Here is a 25178-nt window from a genome sequence, read left to right on the forward strand (position 1 = left end):
TAATTTAAAACAAAAAGGTAGATTTAATGCAATAACCACATTAATCTGAGGATAAATAAATCCACAACAGGCTTTAAAGTTTGAAAACGTTTTCCTTTCTTTGCAGAGAGAATGGTTTTCTGAAAGCACACAGGACCGAAGACGTCAAAACAAAACACACCGCCTTAGTGTCTAGGTGAGACGGGCCTGGTCCTCCCTGCTGCCTTCCCGACACCTGCCCCGTACACGGAGAAGGCTTCTTTGAAACTCAGGAGGGGCACTGGCTTCAGGAATAACTGGATGGCTTGTTTCCCGAATCGTCTTCCTGTGACCCCATGCTCTGGAAGGGAGGGAGAGAGGCAGTGCACTTGTCTGCCCTGGCCAAGGGTTTCCCGCCAGCCCCGGACACCTATGCCCCCGAAGACGCCACCCCGTGTGCAGGGGAGGCAGGTCCAGGACCCCCACCCTCATCCCTAAACACACTTCCAGCCTGGAGTCTGGAAACGTCCCCAACGAGTATGTCTCTGTGAGCCTCCCCGATATGGCTTCTGGGCACAAGCTCACACACCTGATGCAGGATGCCACCCCGCCCCGCCCAGCCCACTCCGTGAGTGAGGGGGCCCCAGTCACCTTCTGCACGAACTGGGGGTTCACTGTGATCTCCTGGTCCATGGCCCTCAGCCGTTCGTCCAGCTCTATGCACCTCAGCATCTGCGTGGCAGACAGGTGTGGATGCGCTGAGTGAGCGGGTTTAGGGCAACTTCACCTTTTTAGCCTAGACTATTACTGTGGGTGCTACAGGGTCACAACCCTGGGGCCAGATGAATTCTGGAGTCAGAAGTTTTGGATTCCGTCAGCAACACAGTACAGCAGGACCTGGGGCAGCACCCCGTCATCAAACACGCTGACATCTTTTGCAGTGAAACCTAAAAATATTCATTTGCCATCACATGAGTTACAAAAAAAACCTTCCCGTTTTCAGGGTTTTTTAAAGAAAACTTGGAATTGCCAAAAACAGACTGTGGAGACATACTGCTTTGAAGGTTCTGGAGCTGTTCAGTTCAATCCGTTTGCCTAAACAGAGGTAAGAAACCAGACCACCCACACACTCCTGGCTCATGTCCAGATCCCGGCACGCACTGGGAGCAGGATGCGCTCCGGGGCCCACGCTGCTGCCCAGGGGCAACCGCGGACGGCTCGTCTCCTCCAGCTGCCCGCTCTCCCCCAGCAGAGACAGGGGATTCCTGACTTCCTGAGCTGGGGCTCCAGATTCACATTACTGAAGGCTCTACAGTATAGGTGGCCACTGGGTACGGATAAAACCGTACCGATTCTAAGACCCTTCAACTGTTTCAGGAGTTGAAGGAGGCTTTGGTGAGCTAGACAATTAAGCTAACCCACCATCTACTTATAATCGTACAACCTGGGAGAGTCCACCTTGAAATTAACTTTCTAAGAAATAAGATGTTCTTAGAAAACTAGTTGGGAACTACCCGTATTTAGAGCTAAAATTATCTCGGAATATAGAGTCAGTGTTTCAGGTATAACATCATAAACATCAGCCCAAAACACCTGGCATTCATATTTACCTCCTGGTCGATGTTATGAAGCATGGCGGGGTTATTATATTTTTCAGGGTTATCATGGAAACTGACCATCCCATCCTTCTGATTAATACTTGCAAAAATTTCACCATCTTCTATCTATAAAAGAAAAATCAGGAAAGCAGTTTAGACCCCAAAACGATGTGAATATGCAGTGTTTCAATACAATCAGGAGAAATCACAGAAAGCAATAAATACATCTGTATGTGTATTTAGAAGCACCACCTGCTCATTCAAAGATATCTATTCAATACCTATCACGTGCTCTGCACCAAGACAGATGTGAAGGGGTAAAATCCACATAAGGTAAATTAACCACTTTACTTAGTTTATTTATTTAGTTGGCCATGCGGCATACAGGATCTTAGTTCCCCAACCAGGGACCGAACCTGTGCCCCCTGCATTGGGAGCGCAGAGTCATAACCACTGGACTGCCAGGCAAGTCCCAAATTAACCATTTTAAAGTGAACAATTCAGAGGATTCAACTACACTTGTGATGTGCAGCCACCAACTCTACCCTGTTTCAAAAGATTTCACTGCCCCCACGGGGAACCCACCCCATTTAGGCAGTCATTGCCCATTTCCCCTCCTCCCAAGCCCCCTGCACCCACTAGGCTACTTTCTGCCCCATGGATTTGCCTGTTCTGGATGTTTCATATAAATGGAGTCAGACAATATATGGTCTCCGTGTCTTGCTTCTCTAGCATAATGTTTCGGAAGTGCCCTTACATCTTTAGAAAATTTCTGTGAGATATAACTGACGTTGCCGTTGCATTTTAAAAAGTGAAACCCTAACACATTTTTGTTTCACCCCAGTAGAAATTGTCTTCTGGTCCTTTAAGAAAACTTTTCTGCCAATGTTGATTCCAAGGCAGTTTCAAGGTCTTTGTTCTTCGCATCAACAACTGGGGATTTATCTGTTTGAACTTCACCGCCAAATCCTGTCCATGAAGTAAAAAGCGAGAAGCCAATAAAATCCCAAACAGGTGTTATTCTAACAAATTGCTCCCCAGGTGACAGTGGTCTGTCACAGTGGAACTGAGCTGCCTGAGTTGGTCTGCTCCTTTCCATCCTGGAAAGGGATGGGCCCCAGTTAATGAAACACCAACAGCCCAACACACACTAAACAGAAGGCGTAACTCTGACCCCATGAGCAAAGAGAGCTGCCTCTTCACAAAGGGGAAGGACATGCACACCGGGCTGACCACAGTGGCACTCTCTGTAGTAACTACAACTGGAAACAACCCAAGCGTCCCCTGATGGGAACGGAAAGGCAGCCTCGTACAGTGGAACGCTGCAGCCCTGCAAATGAACCAACTACGATGATACGCAACACTGTGCATGAATCTCATGGTGTTGAGCAAAAAAAGCCAGGTTCTGCAGTACATATGCTGTACGTTGCCTTTTATATAAAACTCAAAAATAGGACGTGACTAAAACTAGGCCGTTAGAAATCAGGATAATAATAACCTTTCTAGGCAGAGGTAGGGCTGGAAGCAGGTTTGAGAAGGCTACACACTGTATGATTCCAACTATATGACATTCTGGAAAAGGCAAAACTGTAGAGAAAATAAAAAGATCAGTGGGGGTGGGGGAGGGGGAGAGGGACAAATAGGCAGAGCACAGAGGACTTTCAGGGCAATGAAAATACTCCACACGATATTATGATGGACCCATGTCCTTATACACCTGTGCAAACCCATGAAAATACTCCACACGATACTATAATGATGAACCCATGTCCTTATACACCTGTGCAAACCCATGAAAATACTCCACACGATACTATAATGATGGACCCATGTCCTTATACACCTGTGCAAACCCATGAAAATACTCCACACGATACTATAATGATGGACCCATGTCCTTATACACCTGTGCAAACCCACAGAACGTCCAACACCATGAACGAACCCTAATGTACACTAAGGCCTTGGGATGGTGACACATCTGTGTAGTGCTGTCAGTTGCTAAGAACTGTCCCACCCGGTAGGGATACTGATAAGGGGAAGCTGTGCACGTGTGGGGCGGGGAGCCCTGTCCTTTCCCCTCAATTGTGCTATGAACCTCAAACCGCTCTAAAAAAATTGAGTCTTATTTAAAGAACAACCCCTGCCTTCATATATTTTTCATGGTAGGGCAGGATTTTTCAGGTGTGGCCTGACGTTTTGAGCCAGACAATTCTTTGTGGCGGGCGCAGTCCTCTGCATCGTGGGAGCTTGAGCAGTGCCCCCGGCTCTACCTGCTACATGTGAGCAGCACCCCCAGCTGTGACGACCAGAAGCGCCCTCAGACATTTGCCCTGGCAAATGCCACGTGTCTCCGGCAGATAGAACACCGCCAGCGGGTCTGGAGCCTGTCAGGGTCCGTCTGGGCTGGGCAAGCACCTCGCTAGCTGTGTCCGCACCGCTGACGAGCAAGTCCGGGGAGGTGTGCGGCTGACCCACGGGACGAAACCCTGTGGGCGGCAAGGTGCTCTCAGCAGGCGCTCCGAGGCTGGGGAGGTGGGACGGGTTTTGTTTGTTTGGGATGTGTGTCTCTGTGTTTGGAGGATTACATTGAAGGAAAAAACCTCCAAACATTTGTAAATTGAACTATGGAAAGAAAATACTCCATTATCACACTGAAAACAGTTTCATGACTCCTAATCCGGACCTGGCAGCACTCCTGACATCGCAGGGGAGATCACTAGCAGAAAACGCAGAATGCTGACTTTCTACATGAGAAGACGTGCCTGACCCGGGCTAAGGACAGAGGTTTGCTCTTGGGGATCAGATCGGAGGCATGCGTTTGTGTAACAGAATAACTAAATGATGCTATTTCAACTTGGTGGGTTACCACATAGTCATTTAAATGCTTATCCAGGGACTTCCCTGGTGGCGCAGTGGTTAAGAATCTGCCTGCCAGAGCAAGGGACACGGGTTCGAGCCCTGGTCTGGGAAGATCTCACATACCGTGGAACAACTAAGCCCGTGCGCCACAACTATTGAGCCCGCGTGCCGCAACTACTGAAGCCCACGTGCCTAGAGCCACGCTCGGCAAAAAGAGAAGCCACCGCAATGAGAAGCCTGCACACCGCAATGAAGACCCAATGCAGCCCTGCCAAAGTAAGTAAGTAAATAAATAAATAAATATAAAAATGCCAACCTTTAAAAAACAAATAAATAAATAAATGCGCATCTAAATTTGGGGAGTGGGGAGTTACAACTGGGAAGTAAACGGGTCTCAGGTGTCCTGTGACATTTGCTATCTGCAGCTGGAGCTGAGAGCGTGGGGATCTGCACTGAGTGTGGTCTCAGGGTGACACCGCCCAGGAGGGGGGTGAGTCAGACTGCCACCCATGAGGTCACCAGGCCCCTACCTGGCTGCACAGGACTTCCTCAGGGCAGCAGGGCCCTGCCCCACATATGGCTCGTCTGTGGGCTCATCACAGACCAGCAGGCAGAGCAGCACTGCTTTGTGTCTCTTTGTATTATCTGAAGTATTTCATGAGTGTTTTAAATGATATTCACAAAAACTGTGACAATGAAAATATAAATACGGAGCACTGCTAAGACACCATTGTGTGTGACACATGAGTACATGTCACGGGAAAACCCCAAAGACTGTAAGGAAATCGACGAAAATGTCCAGTGGTTGACGCTGGATGGGCCCCCTTCGTCCTCCTTTGTATTTTCTATCGTAAACACCTGTTACCTTTACAAGGACAAAAATACAGTGATTACTTTTTGAAAAACAGCAACACACTCACCATGTGCAAGACATACTTTTCTGCCTCCTGAGGTCCAGATAACTGCACACGACTTGCCATGTCTTGTAATGACAGCGTTAAAAAGGTCTGAAATTCAGAAGTTAATTAATCACAAGTAGAAACGCTGAGGAAAGAAATTTTATTAAATGTGTAGAATTCTACTGAGTCTCTGAAAAGCTTGCCAATACTGTACAAGATAACTTTTTGTTGTGAAGATGACATGCAATGGATAAACTAAGGTTTCAGCATCAGTTTTCTAGAGGACTAATGACTTTTAAGCAGTATCCCACACGTGTATCCTGTACATCTGAAATGACGTGTGCACCGCCATTTCAGCGCCGCCTGCAACAGCAAAGATTGGAACCACCTAGAAGTCCGTCAGCAGAGGACTGGCTGAGTGCAGCACAATTACACGAACGGACTCCTACACGGTTGTAAAAAACTTACTGGGTGTGGACAGTTTTTATGAGCTGGAAAAGAATCCAAGACATGTGCATCGTTAAATATAAAAAAGGATGCAAAACAGGGTCTACAGCACGCTCACATCTGTGTACAAGGAAAGAGTGCATACGTGTGACAGCACACATGCGTATGAGTGCATGTGCCTATGTGCACAGATGATCTCTGGAAGGATATCCGAGAAGCGGGTGACACCAGGCTGCCTCTGGGGAAAGAAAAGGCCGGCTGGGGTATAGGAACTGGATGGAGATTTTTGTGTCTTTGAATTTCGTATTGTAAACATATTACCTTGTAAATAATATAAAATTGAAAAAAAATCACATTCGTCCTTCAAAATTCAAAGCTAGAATGTGTAAACAAATAGGGGGTTAAAAGGAAACCAGTGTTTATCATGGGTTTGCCTGGGACTTGATGAAAAGGCCCCCTTCCAGGAACAAATTAAAAGAACTCTTTTTTTAGGGCAGCTGGCAATATTTACAATGATGGCATTTTCACAGCAGGCCATGTTAAGACTGTGATGTTGAAAACTCTTGATAAGTCAATGACCGAAAATTCTACTGATACATATACTTTAGTTCAAAGAGTAGCATGCCCTCTGCAAATGAAACTACTGTTAATCCTAAGAAGTATCTAAGTAGTTTAGCGCCAATGAGGACTCAAAAGTGAACATTTCTAAATACCCGGAACTGTCCTTTTCCCCATTTCAAAATAAGGAGAAACTTCCACTTGAATGTCTACCAGAAGAGGACTGGTTGAGTGAGTTGTGACCATCTGTACAACAGAGTATGATGTACAGTCATTGTGGTGCAGGCTTACATTGCCATGGAAACAAGGTGAAGACAGTGAAAAAAGCAGTGTACAGGACAGCACATACAATATGATCCCAACTACAGTTAATGGGGTGTCTACACACAGAGCAGAGGGATTTAGAGAGACGCCCACAGAACATGAATGTGGAGCAGATCTGAGCCTCACGATAAGCCCATTTCCCGGGGGCCCTGCAGCAGCCTCTCATCCCGACACCCACATACAGTCCACCTGCTGAGACTCTAAAAGCCTGGCTCTTTTGCCCTCTGAACAGCAGACTACTAACCTGGCTGGAGAATCCTGACGCCCACCTGCTGCTCTGGCACCACGGCACGACGCCACGCATCCTCCATGGCGGCGCCCCTGCCCACCAGCAGCTGTGATGCCCCCGCAAGGCCGCCGGGAAGGGCTTATCAGCCCAGCGGACTCAAATCAATGGTAAGTCAGCACGGTAGGACCAGGACGCTGGTGACTGTGAAGCCACTGCCCCGCCCTGGACTGGCCACCCAAGGCCCTTCACGTTTGTTTGGTCACACTCTGGATCCGTGTTTATCCAATCCAAAATGGAAAACTGCACTTTCCATATAAAGCATACCGACTTCTCGGCATAAGCTATCGACTGATTCCAAAGTGACGAACTGGGGTTGACTATTTCACAAGAGTTTAACTGATGATTTTCGCAGTGATGCCTACTTACTAGATTCCCTAAGTTCTAATTCTTCATTTAACTCTCATCCGCCATTTTGTAACTTAACATTTTTTTGAACGTGCAATGTCTTCTCTCCTTGTTCACATTTTGGTTTTCCATCTAAACTCCCAGTACCAGTCACCTACGGGTGCAGCTGTTTCCCAGCAGCTCCTCTCGATGGCGAGATAGAAACTTATTGTACTTAGAGCAGCTGTGTTGGCACCTGGGCCAAATGGAAAACACTGTGGGGAGAATTCAGCTGCTGGTCACCTTGAATCGTTTAGGTCCGGTCTTTTTAGCCTACGGGTCCAGCTGGCTTTTCTCTGACAGGACATTTGTTTTTCCTCTTCTCGAGGCGCTCTCTCTTTCGTGTCTCCATCTTCCTCTTACAGACGGATGTCTGGAGTGTCTGGAAGGGCCTCCTCCTCGTGTGCGGTGACCCTTCCCTCTCCTCCTGCTCCAGGAGCGATTCTCCCCGTGTAGTGGCGGCCTCTCCGGCTGCCCCTCCTCCCCCTGGTCCCCTCCAGCCTCCCTGGCCCTCGCATCAACTGAGCAGCATCCTTTCCCGTCCTCTGCCTGGAGCCCCACAGCCCCGTCCTTAAGCCCCAGGAGAAGAGCCGCACCGTCCCGGTCGCCGCTGCTCTTTGTTGGTTTACCACTCCCTGCAGCAAACGCCTTCCTGGCTCGTGGGGAGCTTCGTTTTTCTTTTTACACTTTCCTGGGCGGTTTTAACATTTGATAATAAGCGTATTTTCCGTCATCAAAAGCCACTAGGTTTATTTTCATCTTGAAAATAGAAAATACACGATCGGCTCACCTCCCCCAGCTCCAGTGTGCTGGCCCTGTGCCCCCGCGTGCGTCAGCCCGCCGCAGGGTCCAGAGCAGCATGGCCACGCCCCCGGGCTCCCTGTCTGTACCTCCCAGGGTGGCCATATCTCCTACCTCTTGCCCTTCACCTGTCCCTCTTCTCAAATACCCTGCCCCAGCACTGGAAAGACCAAAAGCACCCATCAAAGTGCCCTAGGGAGTCAGCTGGGAGAGCTCTTCCTCAGGACGAGACCCTGTGCTGCTGCCCCGGCGCTGAGGGGGGCGAGGGGAGAAAAGGAGCCCAGGGTCGGAGGGGCCCGGCCAGGGCCTCACCTTGGTGAGCCTCTGGATGTTCTTCTTGTACAGTGAGGACAGGCACTGCTTCACCAGCCCCATGTTGTTGTCGCGAGTGAAGGTCTCGCTGTGCTTGGTCACCAGGGTGCGGAGCTCCGAGGGGTTGTTGGTGGAATAAACTTGCGCTAACTCGTGGTACGCGTTGCTAAGAGGCTAAAGGTGTGCAGGCGGGAAGAAACCAGATTCGAGAGTTAGAGGAACGGAGCCTGTGTAAGACGCAAAAGAAAACATGGCACTAAATTTGGAGCAAGTACATTCAACATCCTTCACTGTTACCTAACAAATTATAATTTACCCAAAGCAAATGCCTAGTTTTCAAGACCAAGGATAGAAATGCACCATGGAGTAGTTTACTGTCAAACAAAAAAAACACCCACTTTGTAGTACAGAGCAAACTGCTGCACAGCAAGTGCAGTACACACAGTTAGTAAAGGCACACAGGTCTTTTTTCTCCATCAGGGGCTCTTGATTTTTCTCTTGATAAACCACTTTGGGAAGAAAGAAGGAAAATTCCCACCCTTCTCAGTTCCCTCTCCCGCTCACACATACCTCACTGGGTGCAACAGGACAACCCGCTACTTCTGGGGGAACCAGAGACAACAGGGCTGAGGGCGCACTCAGAGGTGTGCTGCTTTCACCATCACATGCGCTCCCCTCTACCTCATTACGTGAGCATGCGTTGCCCTCTATCTTACACGCGCGCATGCATTGCCCTCTAGCTTATTACGTGCACATGCGTTCCCCTCTATCTCATTACGTGAGCATGCGTTGCCCTTATTACGTGCGCATGCGTTCCCCTGTCTCATTACGTGAACATGCGTTCCCGTCTCATTACGTGAACATACGTTGCCCTCTTACTACATGCACATGCATCCCCCTCTATCTTATACGTGTGCACGCATTCCCCTCTCTCTTATACGTGAGAAACTGGACCCAGGCCCACGAGTAGGTCCGTGGTCCTGAGACATGGATTCAAACCTGCATCCATACCCTGAAGCCTGTGCCCTCTTCACCACTCTGATATCACCGCCAACAAACCACAACTGCGGGGAAGGAGGCCGAGTCATGGGGACCTCACCTTACAAAGGCCCTCCTCCTAGGGCCACCTCAATCACCCTAGGAGCTCCCCAAACCTGCGCGTCCTTCTACCCACCCCCATGCCCCCGTATGTGACTAAAAGCCTGGAGCCTGAGAAGCACGACGGGCTCTTAGAGAAGGACACGGGCCACCCTCAACAAGGCAGCACGGAAATCTTCTCATCAGGAAGACTCTCACACTGATCTAGTGAAATTCTGAATTTTGTACAAGGAGGGTCAGCAAAAAATTGTTATCAGAATGATAGTGACTTCAGTTTAAAAAAAACAAAAACAAAACCCTATGAGCATGTATTATTTAAAAAAAAAAAAAGTAGGTCATTTCTTCACGTGGTCCCAGGGCTGAGTCCTCAGGGAAACAAGAGCAGCTCTGTGAGCAGCGCTTGGGGTCTAATAAGATTCCCCGGCACTTGGTCAAAGTGAGAGTCCAACAGAGTCAGCACTGCTTTTCTAGGACCTTAAACATCTACAGCTATGATCACCCAGAGCAAAAGTGTGAAAACAGACTCCTAGGAACATCGCGGTCCGTCAGGCGATCGGTGTGCACGGACTGGGAGGGTTCGGGCTCTGCCACACGCCCAGCAGCCAGCAAGTGAGCATCTGCTAATTTAACGTGCCGGGAGAGCTAGGGCCCGCAGAATAAGACGACAGAGGGCTTCCCTGGTGGCGCAGTGGTTGAGAGTCCGCCTGCCGATGCAGGGGACGCGGATTCATGCCCCGGTCCGAGAAGATCCCACATACCGCAGAGCGGCTGGGCCCGTGAGCCATGGCCGCTGAGCCTGGGCGTCTGGAGCCTGTGCTCCGCAACAGGAGAGGCCACAACAGTGAGAGGCCCGCGTACCGCAAAAAAAAAAAAAAAGATGACAGAGCTACACATCACCACAATTTCCTATGAACAGAACATGTCACCTAGGAAATCTTCTGTTTTAAAAACTCACCTTAATGAATCTTCCCACAATTTGAGACGTGTATTTCGGCAGCTGCTGCACTTTGCCAAGCAGTATCAAAGAAACGAGAATATACTTTTTATATGCCTCCAGCATGATGTGACTGACAGCCATAGCAGGAGTGGCGATGGCCTGAGCAGGAGTGAAGACAGCAGGGGAGCTTGAATTAGGAAAAGAGCACTTATACTAAATCACTACCTTTTAATAACGCTAGCATTTACCCTTTGAACACATCCAACTCACTGGGCTTTGGTGTCTTCACCAAGCTGTGCGACTATCACCACTACCGAATTTCAGAACATTTTCACCCCCTAAAAAGAAACCCCAGGCCGTCAGTGGTCACCGCCCACCCCCCTACCCCAGGCGACCACTCCTCTACTTCACATCTCAATGGATTTGGCTACTCTAGACAGTGCATATAAATGGCTTTTTTTCTGTGTGTGTGGCCTCGCTGCGTGGCTTATGGGATCCCAGTTCCCCAACCAGGGATTGAACCCAGGCCCTGGGCAGTGAGACCATGGAGTCCTAACCACTGGACCGCCAGGGAAGTCCCATAAATGGCTTCATGTAGTCTTTCGTGAGCAGCTTCGAGGTGACATTTTCAGGGCACACCCCTGCAGTGGCCTGTGTCAGGACATCATCTGTGTCATGGGCCAACAGTGCCCCACCTTCTGTGTACTCAGATCCTCAGCTGGCGGGCGTCTGGCCACGTGAATCATCATGGTGCTGTGAACATTCATGTATGGATCTGAGTGGACATTTGTCTTCACTTCCCTCGGGTGCAATCCTGGGAGCGAAGTGCCAGGTCATTTGGAAGTTGTAGGTTTAACGTTTTGAGGAAGCGCAGAACTATTTGCAAAGCGGCCACACCACTGTGCACTCCGCTGGCAGTCACGGGGGCTCTGAGTTCCCCACATCCTCATCAACACGTTACTGGCTCTCTTTTTAACTTCAGCCATCCTAGTGTGACTTGATATCACACTGTGGTTTTGATTTGCATTTCCCTGATGACTAGTGCTTTTAGCCATCTGTCTATCTTCTTTAGAGCAATGTCTATTCAAACCCACTGCCCATTTTTAAAATTTTATTGTTGAGTTTTAAGACATCTTTGTATATTCTGGATGTAAGTCTCTTATCAGAAATGTGATCTGCCAATATTTCCTCCCATCCTGAGGCTGCCTTTCCACCTTTTTTCACCTGGATTCATGAGGGTTAAGAATTCAAAACTATCACACCCACATCAGCCCAAATGTTCCAAATCAAAATCCAAGCCACTGAGCCTACAAGGCACTTCTGAGAATTATTCAACGGAAACACTCATGCAAGTGCAGAAGAACACAAGTGCCACGATCCACACGCAGCACTGCTTTAATGGCGAAGCACCAAACCTGCTTAGAGTACCACGCCGACCGGGGGCTAGTGGACTGCCAGGGCCACATGTGGCACGGGGTAAGAGGAGGAGGCTACTTTCACTCTTTACTTTATATAATGCTGCGTGATCTGAATTTTTTTCACTAAGTACATCGTTCTTTTGGATTTTAAAAAGGCAGTAAAACAAAATCTGTGTCACCTCCTGAAATTAAGGTACTAATACTACCTGGAACTGATGTACATCATGAAGACACAGCGCCATGAAGCAGACTGTCACTTGGGCAAAAGAGGGACTATGTGGATTATCAGGTAAAAGCCTTCTAGCTGTAAACGTGAACATGCTGTGTCTTTGACATTTCAACTCTCTGTGACAGACCGCGCACCTTCCTGCCGCGCGCCCATGTCTCGGCACCCCTAGACCATCGGCGGGCTCATCCCACCTCTGCTAGGCTGCAGAGCCACCGCGCGTTCAGTCGCTGCGGGTGTGTGCTCGCGGTTTTCTGAGGAACTGAAATTGTGACCGTACGGTCAATGTAGTCCCCTGGAAGGTCCTACCTGACCAGTCACGTCCTTGAAAGACATCGCCCCTGCCAACAGCACCTGTGGTCACCCTGCCCTAGGCCCCCAGCGATGCTGGCCAGCTCCCGCTCACTGAGGCAACACCCACTCACAGGTCTGTGCGGGGGCTTCTACAGCACCTCAAATACACCATGAGCGCCTCTGAGGCTTGGAATGTCTTTTATCACCTGAACATGTGCTCTGAATGAAACAACTTATGGACATCTGGCAAATTTATCCTAAAACACTGGTTTTAGCCAGCACTGTCTATCTTTGTTAGACCCTGAGTGAAGCTGCAGAGCTGCGCAATATGTCTCATTACACAGACACAAAGGTGGGAGGCACTCTTCACTGTGTACTCCTTCACACCCTTTGAATTACAGACCAGAAGAATGTTTCATTTATTAAAGTAACAAAAACTCGGGAGTTCCCTGACAGTCCAGTGGTTAGGGCTCAGCGCTTTCACTGCTGTGGCCCTGGGTTCAATCCCTGGTCGGGGAGCTAAGATCCCACAGGCCACGCGGTGCAGCCAAAAAAAACAATGAAAGAAAGAAAAGCTTAACCGAACGTCACATCTGGTTTCAGAACAAGAAGATGCGTCAAAGGTCACTCGGTTCCATCCCTTCCCCACACACAAAGGAAGCTACAAAGTCAAGAGACACACACAACTCAACCCAAACCAGGGGTCATGGCAAAGCCTGGTCAGCCTGCCCCACAGTGCCCATCCCTCCCCTGCCCTGCGCCCCTGGCCACAGGGAAACGGCCTCTGAAAGAACCCTCCCCTGCAGCTCCAGCCGCCAGCCTGCAAGTTCATACGCCCCCGGGGGAGCGCCGACTACCTGCTCGTAGAAGTAGAGTGCCCGCTCGAAGTTCTTCAGCCCGGTGTAGACCATCCCGCCGTAGTAATAGTAGCATAGGAAGTGCTTGGCCTCGTAGGCCCCGTTCTCTTTGCAGATGTCCACCATGTCCACGTCCAGGTACGGGAGGGCGGGCTTAAAGCACTTCGCCAGCAGACACAGCTGTGGAAACATTGACGTGAAGCCATCATTCTAGGTGCACTTCGGCTTTAGCAGAAAGAGCAAATTCCCAGATTCCGCAAAGTTCTAGAAAATAACGGGCTTTACATTTTATTGACTAAAATGATCTAAATGTCAGCATGTTATTCCATTTTCTTAGGCATTCAGAATACAATAGCATTTCTTTAGAAAAGACTAACCAGCTATGACATAAAGGGCTCCACAAATGAAGCAAAGCCCATCTATTTACAGATGCACGACAAGTGTGACCTTTTCTCTTCACTGACCTGGTGAAGTACGAACAGTTTCTCTCCAATCACTGCTTTTCCATGTCTGAACCCTTCAGGTAAGTGTAGGGAATGTGCAGCTCAAGAAAGCAAGATCCAGCAAAGTTCTGTGTCTGGGTGATGCGGCACAGGGCACGCACTATACACCTGAGATCTGCAAACTTTACTGTATGTACGTCACACCTCCATCACAAAAGTTTTTAGAAGAAATAAAAAGGGGACTTCCCTGGTGGCACAGTGGTTAAGAATCCGCCTGCCAATGCAGGGGACACGGCTTTGAGCCCTGGTGCGGGGAGATCCCACATGCCGCAGAGCAACCAAGCCTGCGCACCACAACTACTGAGCCTGCGCTCTAGAGCCCGTGCGCCTAGAGCCCCTGTTCCACAACAAGAGAAGCCACCAACGATGAGAAGCCTGTGCACTGCAACGAAGACCCAACGCGGCCAAAAAATAAATAAATAAATAAATAAATAAAGAGAAAAGAGAGCACGTCTCCATGTGAAATTAGAACATGTGATTGAAATAATCCACATACCATGTTATTCATTAAGGAAACAATCTAGATACCCCACAGGGACTGGCTAAACCCATGTTATGGAATTCTCTGCAGCTGTAAAGCACTGACAAGGAATCATCTCCAAGACACAGTAAGAAAAAAGCAAGGTACATAAGACATTGTATAGATTAGTATTTGTGTTTAAAAAACTAGAGAGGACAAATATAAGCATATCTGCTTATACGTGCATAAACCATCTTTGGAAGGATGCCTAAGAAACTACTAATTCCAGTTTCCTTTGGAGAGAAGGGATGGGTGGCCAGTCAGCAGGTGGGAGATGGGCTTCATTATATACCCACCGCCCTTTGCCATCTGGGTTTGGAGTCACACAAAATAAAATAAATACACGAACAACACTTTGAAGTGTAAGAAGTCACCTGGTTCGTCCTCAGGTTCCAGAGCTCCTTACTGGGATTGTTAAGGTCACAAGCGCTACTCACCCCACCTGCCCCCACATCACGAGCTGACTAGCTGGGCCTCAGTCGATGGTTTGCGCTCAGTAGCCCCAAGATTCCCTTCCCAGCAACAGGGGCAGCTACACATTCCGAGGCTTAGAACACAGCGCCATCTTCACCAAGTCCAACCGTGACTCGGGGCAACCCCTCGCTGCTCACCTGGCAAAGGTCAGCATGGACGGAGGTCAACTGGTTTGTGTTCATCTGCATCTTGTCAATGGCCTGCTTAAGGACGCCGATTCCGCGCAGGGGCTGTCGGAAAGGACACCTGTCAGCACGCTGGGTCCTAGGCTGTCACTTAGAAACGAAAGTAACATACTGATGGGCTCTTCTAAACCACAAGAGGAGGGTCCCACAGCCTCTCACGAAACTTCTGTCCCTATTCAGTCAGAAAATGTTGTCTTAAGCTGTTTATTGTGATATGTAGAGTAATTCAGCACAACTTTTTAAATCATAAAGCTTTTTCTAATTATTGGAGATCAATAATCAAAAGCAACATTACATTCTCAAGAGTTCATTATACTTACAGCTAAACAAAAATTTTACAAATTATTTACAACAGATGAGACCTATGCTTAGGAGACTGAATTGTGGATAAGGATGTTGGCATTGTCCCACAGGGCAGTCTAGGTGTCACCTGTAAATTCTCTCCAGCAACATCTCTTACCTGGTGGTAAACTGCTGTTGAGAGTGATACCACAAGCCCCTTTTACAGCACAAGGGGCGCCAGAATGGCAGTTCCAAGCACAAACGGACCGTTTTCCTGCCCTGACCATGAATAACAAGACCAAGAACCACACGAGGTGCAGTCAGCTTCTGGAGAGGAGGTGTGACCATAAAATAGCTGAGGAACTTAACGTGTTTTTTCAGTAGAGACTTGGGATTAACCATCTCCCTCAAACAATAATTATGTAGTGCTCCCACAAAATACCAGCTGGTTCTTTGTTTTCAGACTCTTTTACACTAGTCTTAAAGTTGAATTTCAAATCAAAAGAAACTTACAAATTACAACTTGTGTCAATATCACAAAAAATAAAGAGTTTACCAGATTAAATGAAACTAAAGACACACAACAATGTAATTCAACCCGTGATCTGAGACTTTCTTCTGTTATAAAAGATATCAGTGAAACAACTGGTAAAATCGGAACCAGGTCAGATTTGCTAAAGGAGTCGGTCAGTGCTCATCTCCTCATGTTGGTCAGTGTGCTGCAGTCATGCAAGAGAACGTCTTAATTTGTCCTAATTTCTAAGAAACACTCGCTGAGGCACTCAGGCATCACATCTGCAACTTTCTTTCCGGGGCTCAGGAAAAAGAGAAAAGAATGAACAAGTATGGTAAGACACTAACAGCTGGGGGCTCTGGGTGTAAGACGCTAACAGCTGGGGGCTCTGGGTGTAAGACGCTAACAGCTGGGGGCTCTGGGTGTAAGACGCTAACAGCTGGGGGCTCTGGGTGTAAGACGCTAACAGCTGGGGGCTCTGGGTGTAAGACGCTAACAGCTGGGGGCTCTGGGTGTAAGACGCTAACAGCTGGGGGCTCTGGGTGAAAGACACTAACAGCTGGGGGCTCTGGGTGAAGGGCACTTATGGCAATTAAGTATACTAACCTAACAACTTTTTTGTAAAGCTAAAATTATGTCATAATTGCAAGTTAAAAGGTTTAACAAACAAAAAAGCGGCATTTTACAGCACAAGGGTGCTAGAATGGCAGTTCCAAACACAAGCAGCAGCCTCCCCCTTGAGGCACCACTTCTGTGGTCAGAGCCCCACAGTGGATGCTCTGAGCTCTCCACAGTGACCACGTACATCCGAGCATTAGGGTCTCAACACCAGGCTGGAACCCTTACACTCAGCACATTGTGCAGGTTAGAGGCGTGCGAAACAGAACTATAAATACGCAAATAACATTCTTACCTGTTTTCTTTCCACAAGTGCATTTGTTAGCTGATGGCAAAGCCCAGCAACTAGACACAACAATAATAAAATATTGAAAACATAAATGACTACAGGGCAGAATACATTCCGTGGAAAAGAAGAAAAAGCTGCTCCCCTTACAGGTGTCTGTTGCATAGCGAATGTGCTCCCCGTTACAAGTGCTGATGAAGAGCTGAACCTGTGAGAACAGCGTCTCGAAGTCAGGAACGCTGGGCATAGAAAACTTCACAAACCTACAACACAGAGAAAAGAAGCAACTTGTCCTGGCGTCTCACAGGGAAACGGAGAAGTCCGTCCGCCCGTCTGTCCGTCCTGCCTCCAATGCTCTGTGAAGTTAAAGGAGTCACAGTACTTTTAAAAATGAAGAACTGGAATCTGTGAGATTCTTCCGGCCTGGTTCTCTGCACAGTCAAGACACAGAACATGGACACAAATACAGGTTAAGAAAAATATGCTTAACAAAGAACAACTTTTACCCAGAGCAGTTAGGCAAGAAATAAAATGCAACCAAAAAAGAACTTTCAAAAAAGAAAACTCCGTCAAATGAGGCCAAATATCAGGTTGTCCTGATACTCGTGAAGTAACTGAATATAAACTCATAACCAAAAAAATTTAAAAATACATTTCTTTTGCAGTCCAATGTGCTCAGTACTGCTTTATTCGCCTAGAAACCCGCTGTGGGCTTTTCCTGCCTGAGCAGAACACACTGAAGCTACGGGCTGGCCGGAGGCCACGGCAGCTGCTCATGGTCACGGTGCTGCCCCAGGACCCAGGGGATGCTGGGTGACCTGGGAGAAAAACTAGCTGCAGGGCAGGCCCGGAAGGAGTGGAGCGCTGAGAAGAGGGACGACTCAGGCAGGTGGCCCGTGCCGAGCCACCTGGGAGATGATGCCACCAAGTGCCATCGTAAACAACAAGGGGAGTCGGAGAGGTTTCGAGGGAGGAATCACATAAGCTACCACCACTTAGGCGCTGCTTACACGTAAACTGCAAGCTCTTCTTTAAAAAGAACAAAAAACTGAATGGTTTAAACTCATTTCAAGAAAAATCAAATGGGTATTATTGCCTAATGACAATTTCTCCATCTTTCAATCTGTACTTCCATCTATATAGTATTACTTAACAATGCCACCTTACATCTGTAATTACACTTTCCAAGTATCAAAATGTGTCCAAACAATCTCATTTGGGCTTCACAATAGGTCAGTAAGGCATTGTGATTTCCATTTTATAAATAAAAATATGAAGCTCAGGGCCTCAAACCTCATAATCAGCAGAACATAGATTCAAACCCAGGGGACCTGGAAACAAGGTCGGGGCTCTTCCCAGGTTTCCTTTAACTGATATACAACGTAAAATGCCTTCTAGTTTCAAACAGCTTCCACACACATCACCTCACTTGACATGCGCATCCGCGTATGCTGACATGTGTACAAATCATGCTTTCTGTTCTTTTAATCGGAAACCACAGGCGGCAGAAATCTTCCCCAGCCATCCCAACCCGCGGAACCTCCTGCAGAGGAGGCCCTGCTCCACATCTGCATCGTCTGAAACAGTGGCTACAGGCAGCTCCTGAGCCCTTGGGGTGTGGCAAGTGCAACTGAGGAACTGGACCTTTCACTTCACTCATCCATAAAGATTTACATTCAAACAGGCACATGAGCTACTGACCGCCCGTGTTCCGACGGCACCTTCCTCCTGACGCATACCTGTCTCAGAACCTCAGTGCAAGTGGAGCCAGACCCTCACTTTAGGTCAATTTCTTCTCGGTTTACTTACATTACCTCAACTTTCATAACAACCACAAAATCCCGATTTATAACACTACAACGTCAAGAGAAAAGAATTCAACTGTCAAAGACGCAGAGTCACAAGAGTTCAACAGACCAACTGAAATAACGTCTATTTAACTTGGCCCTAAAACAGCTTAAACTTGTACAGCAACTATAGCTTTTTTAAAAAGGGGGAAAAAAAACCAGCTTCAACTTGTCTGAAGGGAATTGGAAGCCAGGCTGCTCTGGATCACTGGTAACTTCCCTCGGTATAGCCCCTGTGCCCTGTTCTGTCACTCTTCCCTCTTTTCTTTCTAAGTTAGAAAATGGGGAGAATCCAATGGACTACGTGAATAGAAGTACTCAGATAAACGCAAACTACAGCGCCCTCAACTGAGATGGCCATTCATTTTTTAAAATACATTTCAAAATGTGTATAAACATAAGAGTTTTAAAAGATGATAAAACAGAACAAAATATAAAAGCACCTATTGTATAGCCCAGGGAACTCTACTCAATGCTCTGTGGTGACCTAAATGGGAAGGAAATCTAAAAAAGAGGGAATATATGTATAGTTGATTCACTTTGCTATACAGCAGAGACTAACACGACACTGTAAAGCAACTATACCCCAACAGAAATTAATTTTAAAAAGTAAAATAAATAAAAATGAAAGCAATGATTAGCCGCATCGAGTTAAAGGTAACTACTACAACGTGACTTCGGTTGTGCAAAAGAGCTCACTGTCATTTCCAGGGCTTACTGCATACAACAAAAAACCCCAAAGCCAGAAAGTGCAGCGCTGAGGTTCAGCGTGCACAAAATCATAGAGGAAAACGCCCTTACAGAACAGCAAGGACTCCCAAGGAGTGCTCCTGGACATCCAGAGCCCCGAGCACGGTGTCCAGATGGGATAAGTTCTTCGCAAGGAGCTCCCCACTCTTGTTGATCAGTTCACAAAGCTGAGTCATTTGCCCTGGAAAACAGGAATAACACTATCATTCAGTTATACCACTAACCAAACCAAAGGATGTCAAATCCCAGACTTCACACCTCAGACCTGCAGGTGCCTGAAGGTGATTTCTTCTCCTTCATTTCGGACGAGGACCCAGAAGGGCCAAAGACGTCTTGCCTGCAGCCTCAGCACTAAACTTCCCACTTTCCTCTGGCCCCTGAAGGTTTCCCCTTTTCTCCACTCTCGTTTCCAGTCCCCCAAGCCAGCAGTGTTCACATCACTGCCAGCACCGCCGCACCTCCAGGACTATGACTTCACCTTACGGCTATGCCTCTGGGTCCACTCCTTTCTCTTCCTCCATCTTCCCTCAGATCCCCACCATTTCCTGTCTGGACTCCACCGTCTTCCAAGTGGTCTGCCTCCTTCCATCTCTCTCGTCCAGCCCACAGCCCACGCTGCACCTGTCTGACCTTTCTGAAGTGCAACTCCCATCACACCCCTCCAAACGCCCCCTCGGCCCCGCCTGGCCTCCTGAGCCCCCCCTCACACACCAGCGTCCCCGCTCTCGCCTTAGGTCTCTGCACGGCTGCTCTCCAAGCTCAGTGCTCCCTCGCGACTCTTCCACGACCCCCACGACCCGACTCACTCACGTCAACGGTCAGCCCAGGCCCCCCCTCCCACGGCTCTCTGTCCTCTGTGCTCTCTGCATCCCCGGGATCCTGGTGTTAGGTCATTCACATGAACTCAGCAGGAGAGTCGTCCCTTCCCCAGCTTCAGAATGCAGTGCTTGCCTAGCACCCAATCAATCAACAAGCAGCTTGCTGAATTAATCTAATTGATCCACCAATCTTTCCCCAATACCACGATATTATGTCTTAACAACTAAGGTACAGAATCTAATTAGGCCAGAATTGGACTCACCGATTTCCCCCCAAGGAATTTTCTTTTTTAATTGAGATATAGTTGATTTACAATATTATATAAGTTTCAGGTGTACAAGATACTGACTCACAATTCCTAAAGGTTAGACTCCATTTATAGTTATTCTAAAATATTGGCTATATTCCCTGTGCTGTACAATATATCCTTATAGCTTATTCTATACATAGTAGTTTGTACCTTTTAATCCCCTACCCCTATCTTGCCCCCTCCCCTTCCCTCAACCCACTGGTAACCACTAGTTTGTTTCCTATATGTCAGTTTCTTTTTTGTTATATTCATTAGTTTGTTGTATTTTTTAGATTCCACATGTAGGTGATAACATGCAGTATTTGTCTTTCTCTCTCTGACTTACTTGACTAAACATAATACCCCCGAGGTCCAACCATGTTGTTGCAAACGGCAAAATTTCATTCTTTTTTATGGCTGAGTAGTATTCCACTGTGTCTGTGTGTGTGTGTGTGTGTGTGTGTGTGTGTGTGTGTGTGTGTGTATACACCATATCTTCTGTATCTATTCATCTGTTGATGGACTCAGGTGCTTCCATATCTTGGCAATTGTAAACGGTGCTATGAGCACTGGGATGCATGTATCTCTCCAAATCAGTGTTTTCATTTCCTTTGGATATATACCCAGGAGTGGAATTGCTGGATTGTATGGTAGTTCTGTTTTTAGTTTTTTGGGGAACCTCCATACTATTTTCCACAGTGACTGCACCAATTTACATTCCCACCAACAGTGCACGAGGATTTCCCTTTCTCCACATCCTCGCCAACATGTGTTATTTGTGGACTTTTTGATGATAGCCACTCTGACAGGTGTGAGGTGGTATCTCATTGTGGCTCTGATTTGCATTTCCCTGATGATTATCGATGGTGTAGACTCACCGATTTTAATGGGTTATTCTGATGACAGACACCACGGCCACACTCTACTCCCACATCCTACCAGCTGTTTTCTGGTGACGGTGGAGGGTACACATAAGTCCACGGGCATTAACCTCTCAAGTTTCCTCCTCAACAGTTCTCTTTCACATTTTGAACTTCAAGCTACCCATGCCAGCTATTTCTATTTAGTAACTGAGTGATTTTTCCCATTAAAAAACACTTAGAAAAAAAAAAACAAAACACTTAGGGGCTTCCCTGGTGGTGCAATGGTTAAGAATCCACCTGCCAAAGCAGGAGACACAGGTTCGAGCCCTGGTCTGTGAAGATCCCACATGCCACGGAGCAACTAAGCCCATGCACCACAAATACTGAGCCTGCGCTCTATAGCCCGCAAGCCACAACTATTGAGCCCACGTGCCACAACTACTGAAGCCCTTGCACCTAGAGTCCACAACAAGAGAAGCCATCGCAATGACAGTAGCCCCCGCTTGCTGCAACTAGAGAAAGCCCGCGTGCAGCAACAAAGACCCAACGCAGCCATAAATAAATAAATAAAAATTTACTAAAAAATAAAATAAATTTAAAAAACGCTCATATGGTATAATGCTTAAAAAATCCAAGTGACTGTAGCCAGGAACTCTGATAATTTCTAGAACTTCTTACTATACTTTTAAATTTTTACCAAAAATAAACATTCCATTATTATCACACTCACTGCAAAACAATAACAAAGAAAGTCCATTAGGTATCACCTTTCACGGTAATAATACTAGTTGAACTGGGAAATATCAATACCAACTCATCATCATGTTGTTAGAGATCTCACTGGCAGGAATGAAATAGCTTCTTTGCGGTGATTTGAATCACCCACAATTAAGCATTTCAGTCCATGATTTTCCCCCAATTAAATAACCAATCCTGAGATGAGACCTAAGAGAAATGCTGGGTCACCCTGAAATCATAAGGCAGTCACTTCGTGCAGGCCAAGGGGAGACACACCTAAGGGCCACAGGGTGCGTGTGAAATGAACCCAACCAGATGGGGGCCAATGAAACGTCCTCTAATCAGAGAAAGCTGGGACATTATGCCATTCCCTTCACTTAAGGTTCATGGGAGAAAATTCTGAATAAGAGCTGAGGAAACAAGCTCATTAACGTTTGCTATTCGGGGAGCATGAGGCACAAGCACGAGGCACAGGGGCACAGGCACGAGACACAGGGGCAGGGCAAGTGTCCTGTGCCTCTCTGTCCGGCACACTGCTCCTAAAGCAGCGACTTGCACAGAGCGTGTGTGCAAAGCTTTCAGATAAGTGATCCTGCTTGATGCTCACGACCACAGCCCTAGTTCTGTCTTGTAAATAAGGATACTGGCCCGGGGAAATTAGGCGGCGGGCACACCGAGCGACCGAGACAGGACTCCAGCCCAAAGCTTCTAGGCACACGGAACCGCGGGAAGGAGAAACTTAAGTCCGTGGCACGAACGAACGCATGGATTGCTTCTTCACGCCTAGAGAATATGGCTCACCTGTGAAGCCAACTCCTACCAGTAACGAGAGAAACAAGACAGAACCGCGCCCCACACCTGAGCAACCTCGGGGCAGCGCCTGCCCACGGAACTCAGGAGAGAAGCGTGCCTACCCAAGGTCACGCAGCTCCTGCAACTTTAACGGTTCCTCCCTCTCAGTCCTGACAACTCGGCGGAGTAGGGCCATTTCTATTCCACGAATGAACAAACAGGGTGGGGAAAGAGGCCTTACAGCAGCGGCCAACTACTTTAATTCTGGGCCCAGGGCTCGATACGCAGGTGATGAAACGAACGAACCAACTGCATGAAAATTAGGAAGAAAATTAACAACGGTCACAACTCCGCCCGCAAGAGGGGAGCCTGGAGCCAGGGCCCCCGGGGGACGTGCGCGCCAAGCCGCGAGGGGCCCCGCCACGCGGCCAGGTCGGGAGGGGCCGCCGGGAGCCGAGACCGAGGGGGCACCGACGGCGGGGGGCGGAGGCCGGGGGTCGGGACCAGGGCGGAGAGGGCGCCCAGCTCGCGCGCTCGTCAGCCCCGGCCCAAGCGCCGAGACCCCCCGGGCCAGCCCGGACGCAGACTCGCGGCCTGCGCCCACCGCCTCACCTTGGGCCGAGAGCTGGCGGACGCTGTTGACGAACTGCTCCAGGGCAGACGCCATGTTCCCGGCGGCGGAGGCGGCGCACGCGGGACGAGGACCGGCGACCCACTGGAGGGCCTCGATGGCGATGACGTCACTTCCGCCGCTCAAGCACCGCGAGATCTCACCTACCTGGGACCCGGCTACTGTTTCCATGGAATCCGCTCTAGGGATGCCACGCCGGAAGGCAGCTTTCTTTCCCTTCCGTCTTCGTTCTGTGCACACGCGAAATCGCTCCCTGGATTTAACGGGGATGGTGGGCAAAGGAAGGAACTGAACTCCTAGTTAGGCACATCCTTTCCGGATTTTGTTGGGAATGGCTGTCCCGTTTAACACCTTGGCAAATCCTCCAAGCCCGGCTTAATTGCCACCTCTTCCCTGAGGCTTTTCCTGCGAGGTAGTAGTCCGGCCAGGCAGGCAGCATGCGGTCAAATCCCTTGTCTACCACTTAGTAGCTCTGTGACTCTGGGCAAGTACCTTGGCTTTCCTCTGCCTTGTTTCCCCATCTGTACAATTCTCACGGTAAACCACGTAAAATACTTATGGTTGCAGGGGAGTGATGTGAAGTGGGGCTGCTGCAGGATAGACAGGGACCACGTCAAGTAAGCTGTGTTAAAGATACTGGACTTTTCCCCGAAAGATTGGGACGCCACGGAGAGTTTGATGCAAGAGAGTGGCATGATCAGACTTGCACTTAGAAAGAGCTGTCTGACTTTACATGGATAACCTCAGAGAATCATTTAGGAAGCTATTACAGTAGTCAGTCGATATGAAATATAATAGTAAAAATTGTACCTTGAAATAGAGATGGAAATAAATTGATGTATTTGGGACAAGTATAGATGAATGACTTTAACACTTGTACTCTAGGATGGAGCTGTCCCTGAATGCTGTATGGCAACATTTGGTCCTCAAACAGAAGACAGACATTTTGAATTATAGGACACATTTCCATGGAAGTACATGGATTTTAATAAAAGCCAAAAATGTTGTGAAAAGTTAAGCACTACAATAATTCAAAATAGCCACAGCTACTAGTCATACTTTAAATTTCGTTGCCTGTTTAGATTGTGGCATTTGTTCTCAAAGTGTGGTTCCTCAGCCCGCAGCATCAACGCCACCTGGGAACTTCTTAGAAATGCAAATTCTTGGACTCCACTTTAGACTTCCTACAAACTCTGAGGGTGGTGCTCTGCAGTCTGAGTTTAACAAGCCCTGAAGGTAACCTTGATGCACACTAAAGTTTGAGAATACCTGCATTGTGGCAAAGAGGAGCCAGGAATCAAATCACACTCATTTCAAAACTGCTAAGGGCCATCCCACCCTTCTCTCTTCCTCTCAAGAGAGAAATGACTGAAGGAGATGTGGTTAGAGGGATAACCTTGGATATATTCTAACTATTTTTTAAGCTATTCATGTGTAAAATCCAGCAATTAAGTTTATTTTTAAACTATTTTTTATAAATCTATTTTATTTATAAATCTATTTATTTTTGGCTGTATTGGGTCTTTGTTGCTGTGCGCAGGCTTTCTCTAGTTGTGGCGAGCAGGGGCTACTCTTTGTTGCGTTGCGTGGGCTTCTCATTGCGGTGGCTTCTCTTGGTGCGGAGCAGGGACTCTAGGCACGCGGGGTCAGTAGCTGTGGCTCGGGGGCTCTAGAGCGCAGGCTCAGTAGCTGCGGCGCACGGGCTTAGTTGTGCGTTCTTAGATGTGGGATCTTCCTGGCCCAGGGCTCGAACCCGTGTCCCCTTCATTGGCAGGTGGATTTTTAACCACTGCGCCACCAGCGAA

The 25178-nt window shown here is 48.1% G+C and overlaps 1 protein-coding gene across 3 annotated transcripts; it reads right to left on the reverse strand.

Annotated features, from left to right (window-relative positions):
- COPS3 (COP9 signalosome subunit 3) lies at nt 1-23478 on the reverse strand. 3 transcript variants are annotated; one of them, XM_060133115.1, is made up of 12 exons: nt 23355-23478; nt 19293-19422; nt 16795-16907; nt 16654-16703; nt 14897-14989; nt 13263-13442; nt 10486-10626; nt 8433-8606; nt 5339-5425; nt 1569-1682; nt 610-690; nt 1-319 (listed from the first exon to the last, which is right to left on the reverse strand). In XM_060133115.1, exons 1-12 carry the CDS (start codon nt 23407-23409, stop codon nt 266-268), a joined length of 1272 nt encoding a protein of 423 aa, XP_059989098.1. In that variant the 5' UTR covers nt 23410-23478; the 3' UTR covers nt 1-265. The 3 variants fall into 3 exon arrangements, with proteins under 3 accessions (XP_059989098.1, XP_059989099.1, XP_059989100.1); XM_060133116.1 differs by lacking the exon at nt 19293-19422 and having other exon boundaries at nt 23355-23462; XM_060133117.1 differs by lacking the exons at nt 19293-19422; nt 23355-23478 and adding an exon at nt 18384-18498.
- Between the last annotated feature and the right edge of the window lie 1700 nt (nt 23479-25178).

This window comes from Lagenorhynchus albirostris, chromosome 20 (genome assembly GCF_949774975.1).
Source record: "Lagenorhynchus albirostris chromosome 20, mLagAlb1.1, whole genome shotgun sequence".
Taxonomy (NCBI): Eukaryota; Metazoa; Chordata; class Mammalia; order Artiodactyla; family Delphinidae; genus Lagenorhynchus; species Lagenorhynchus albirostris.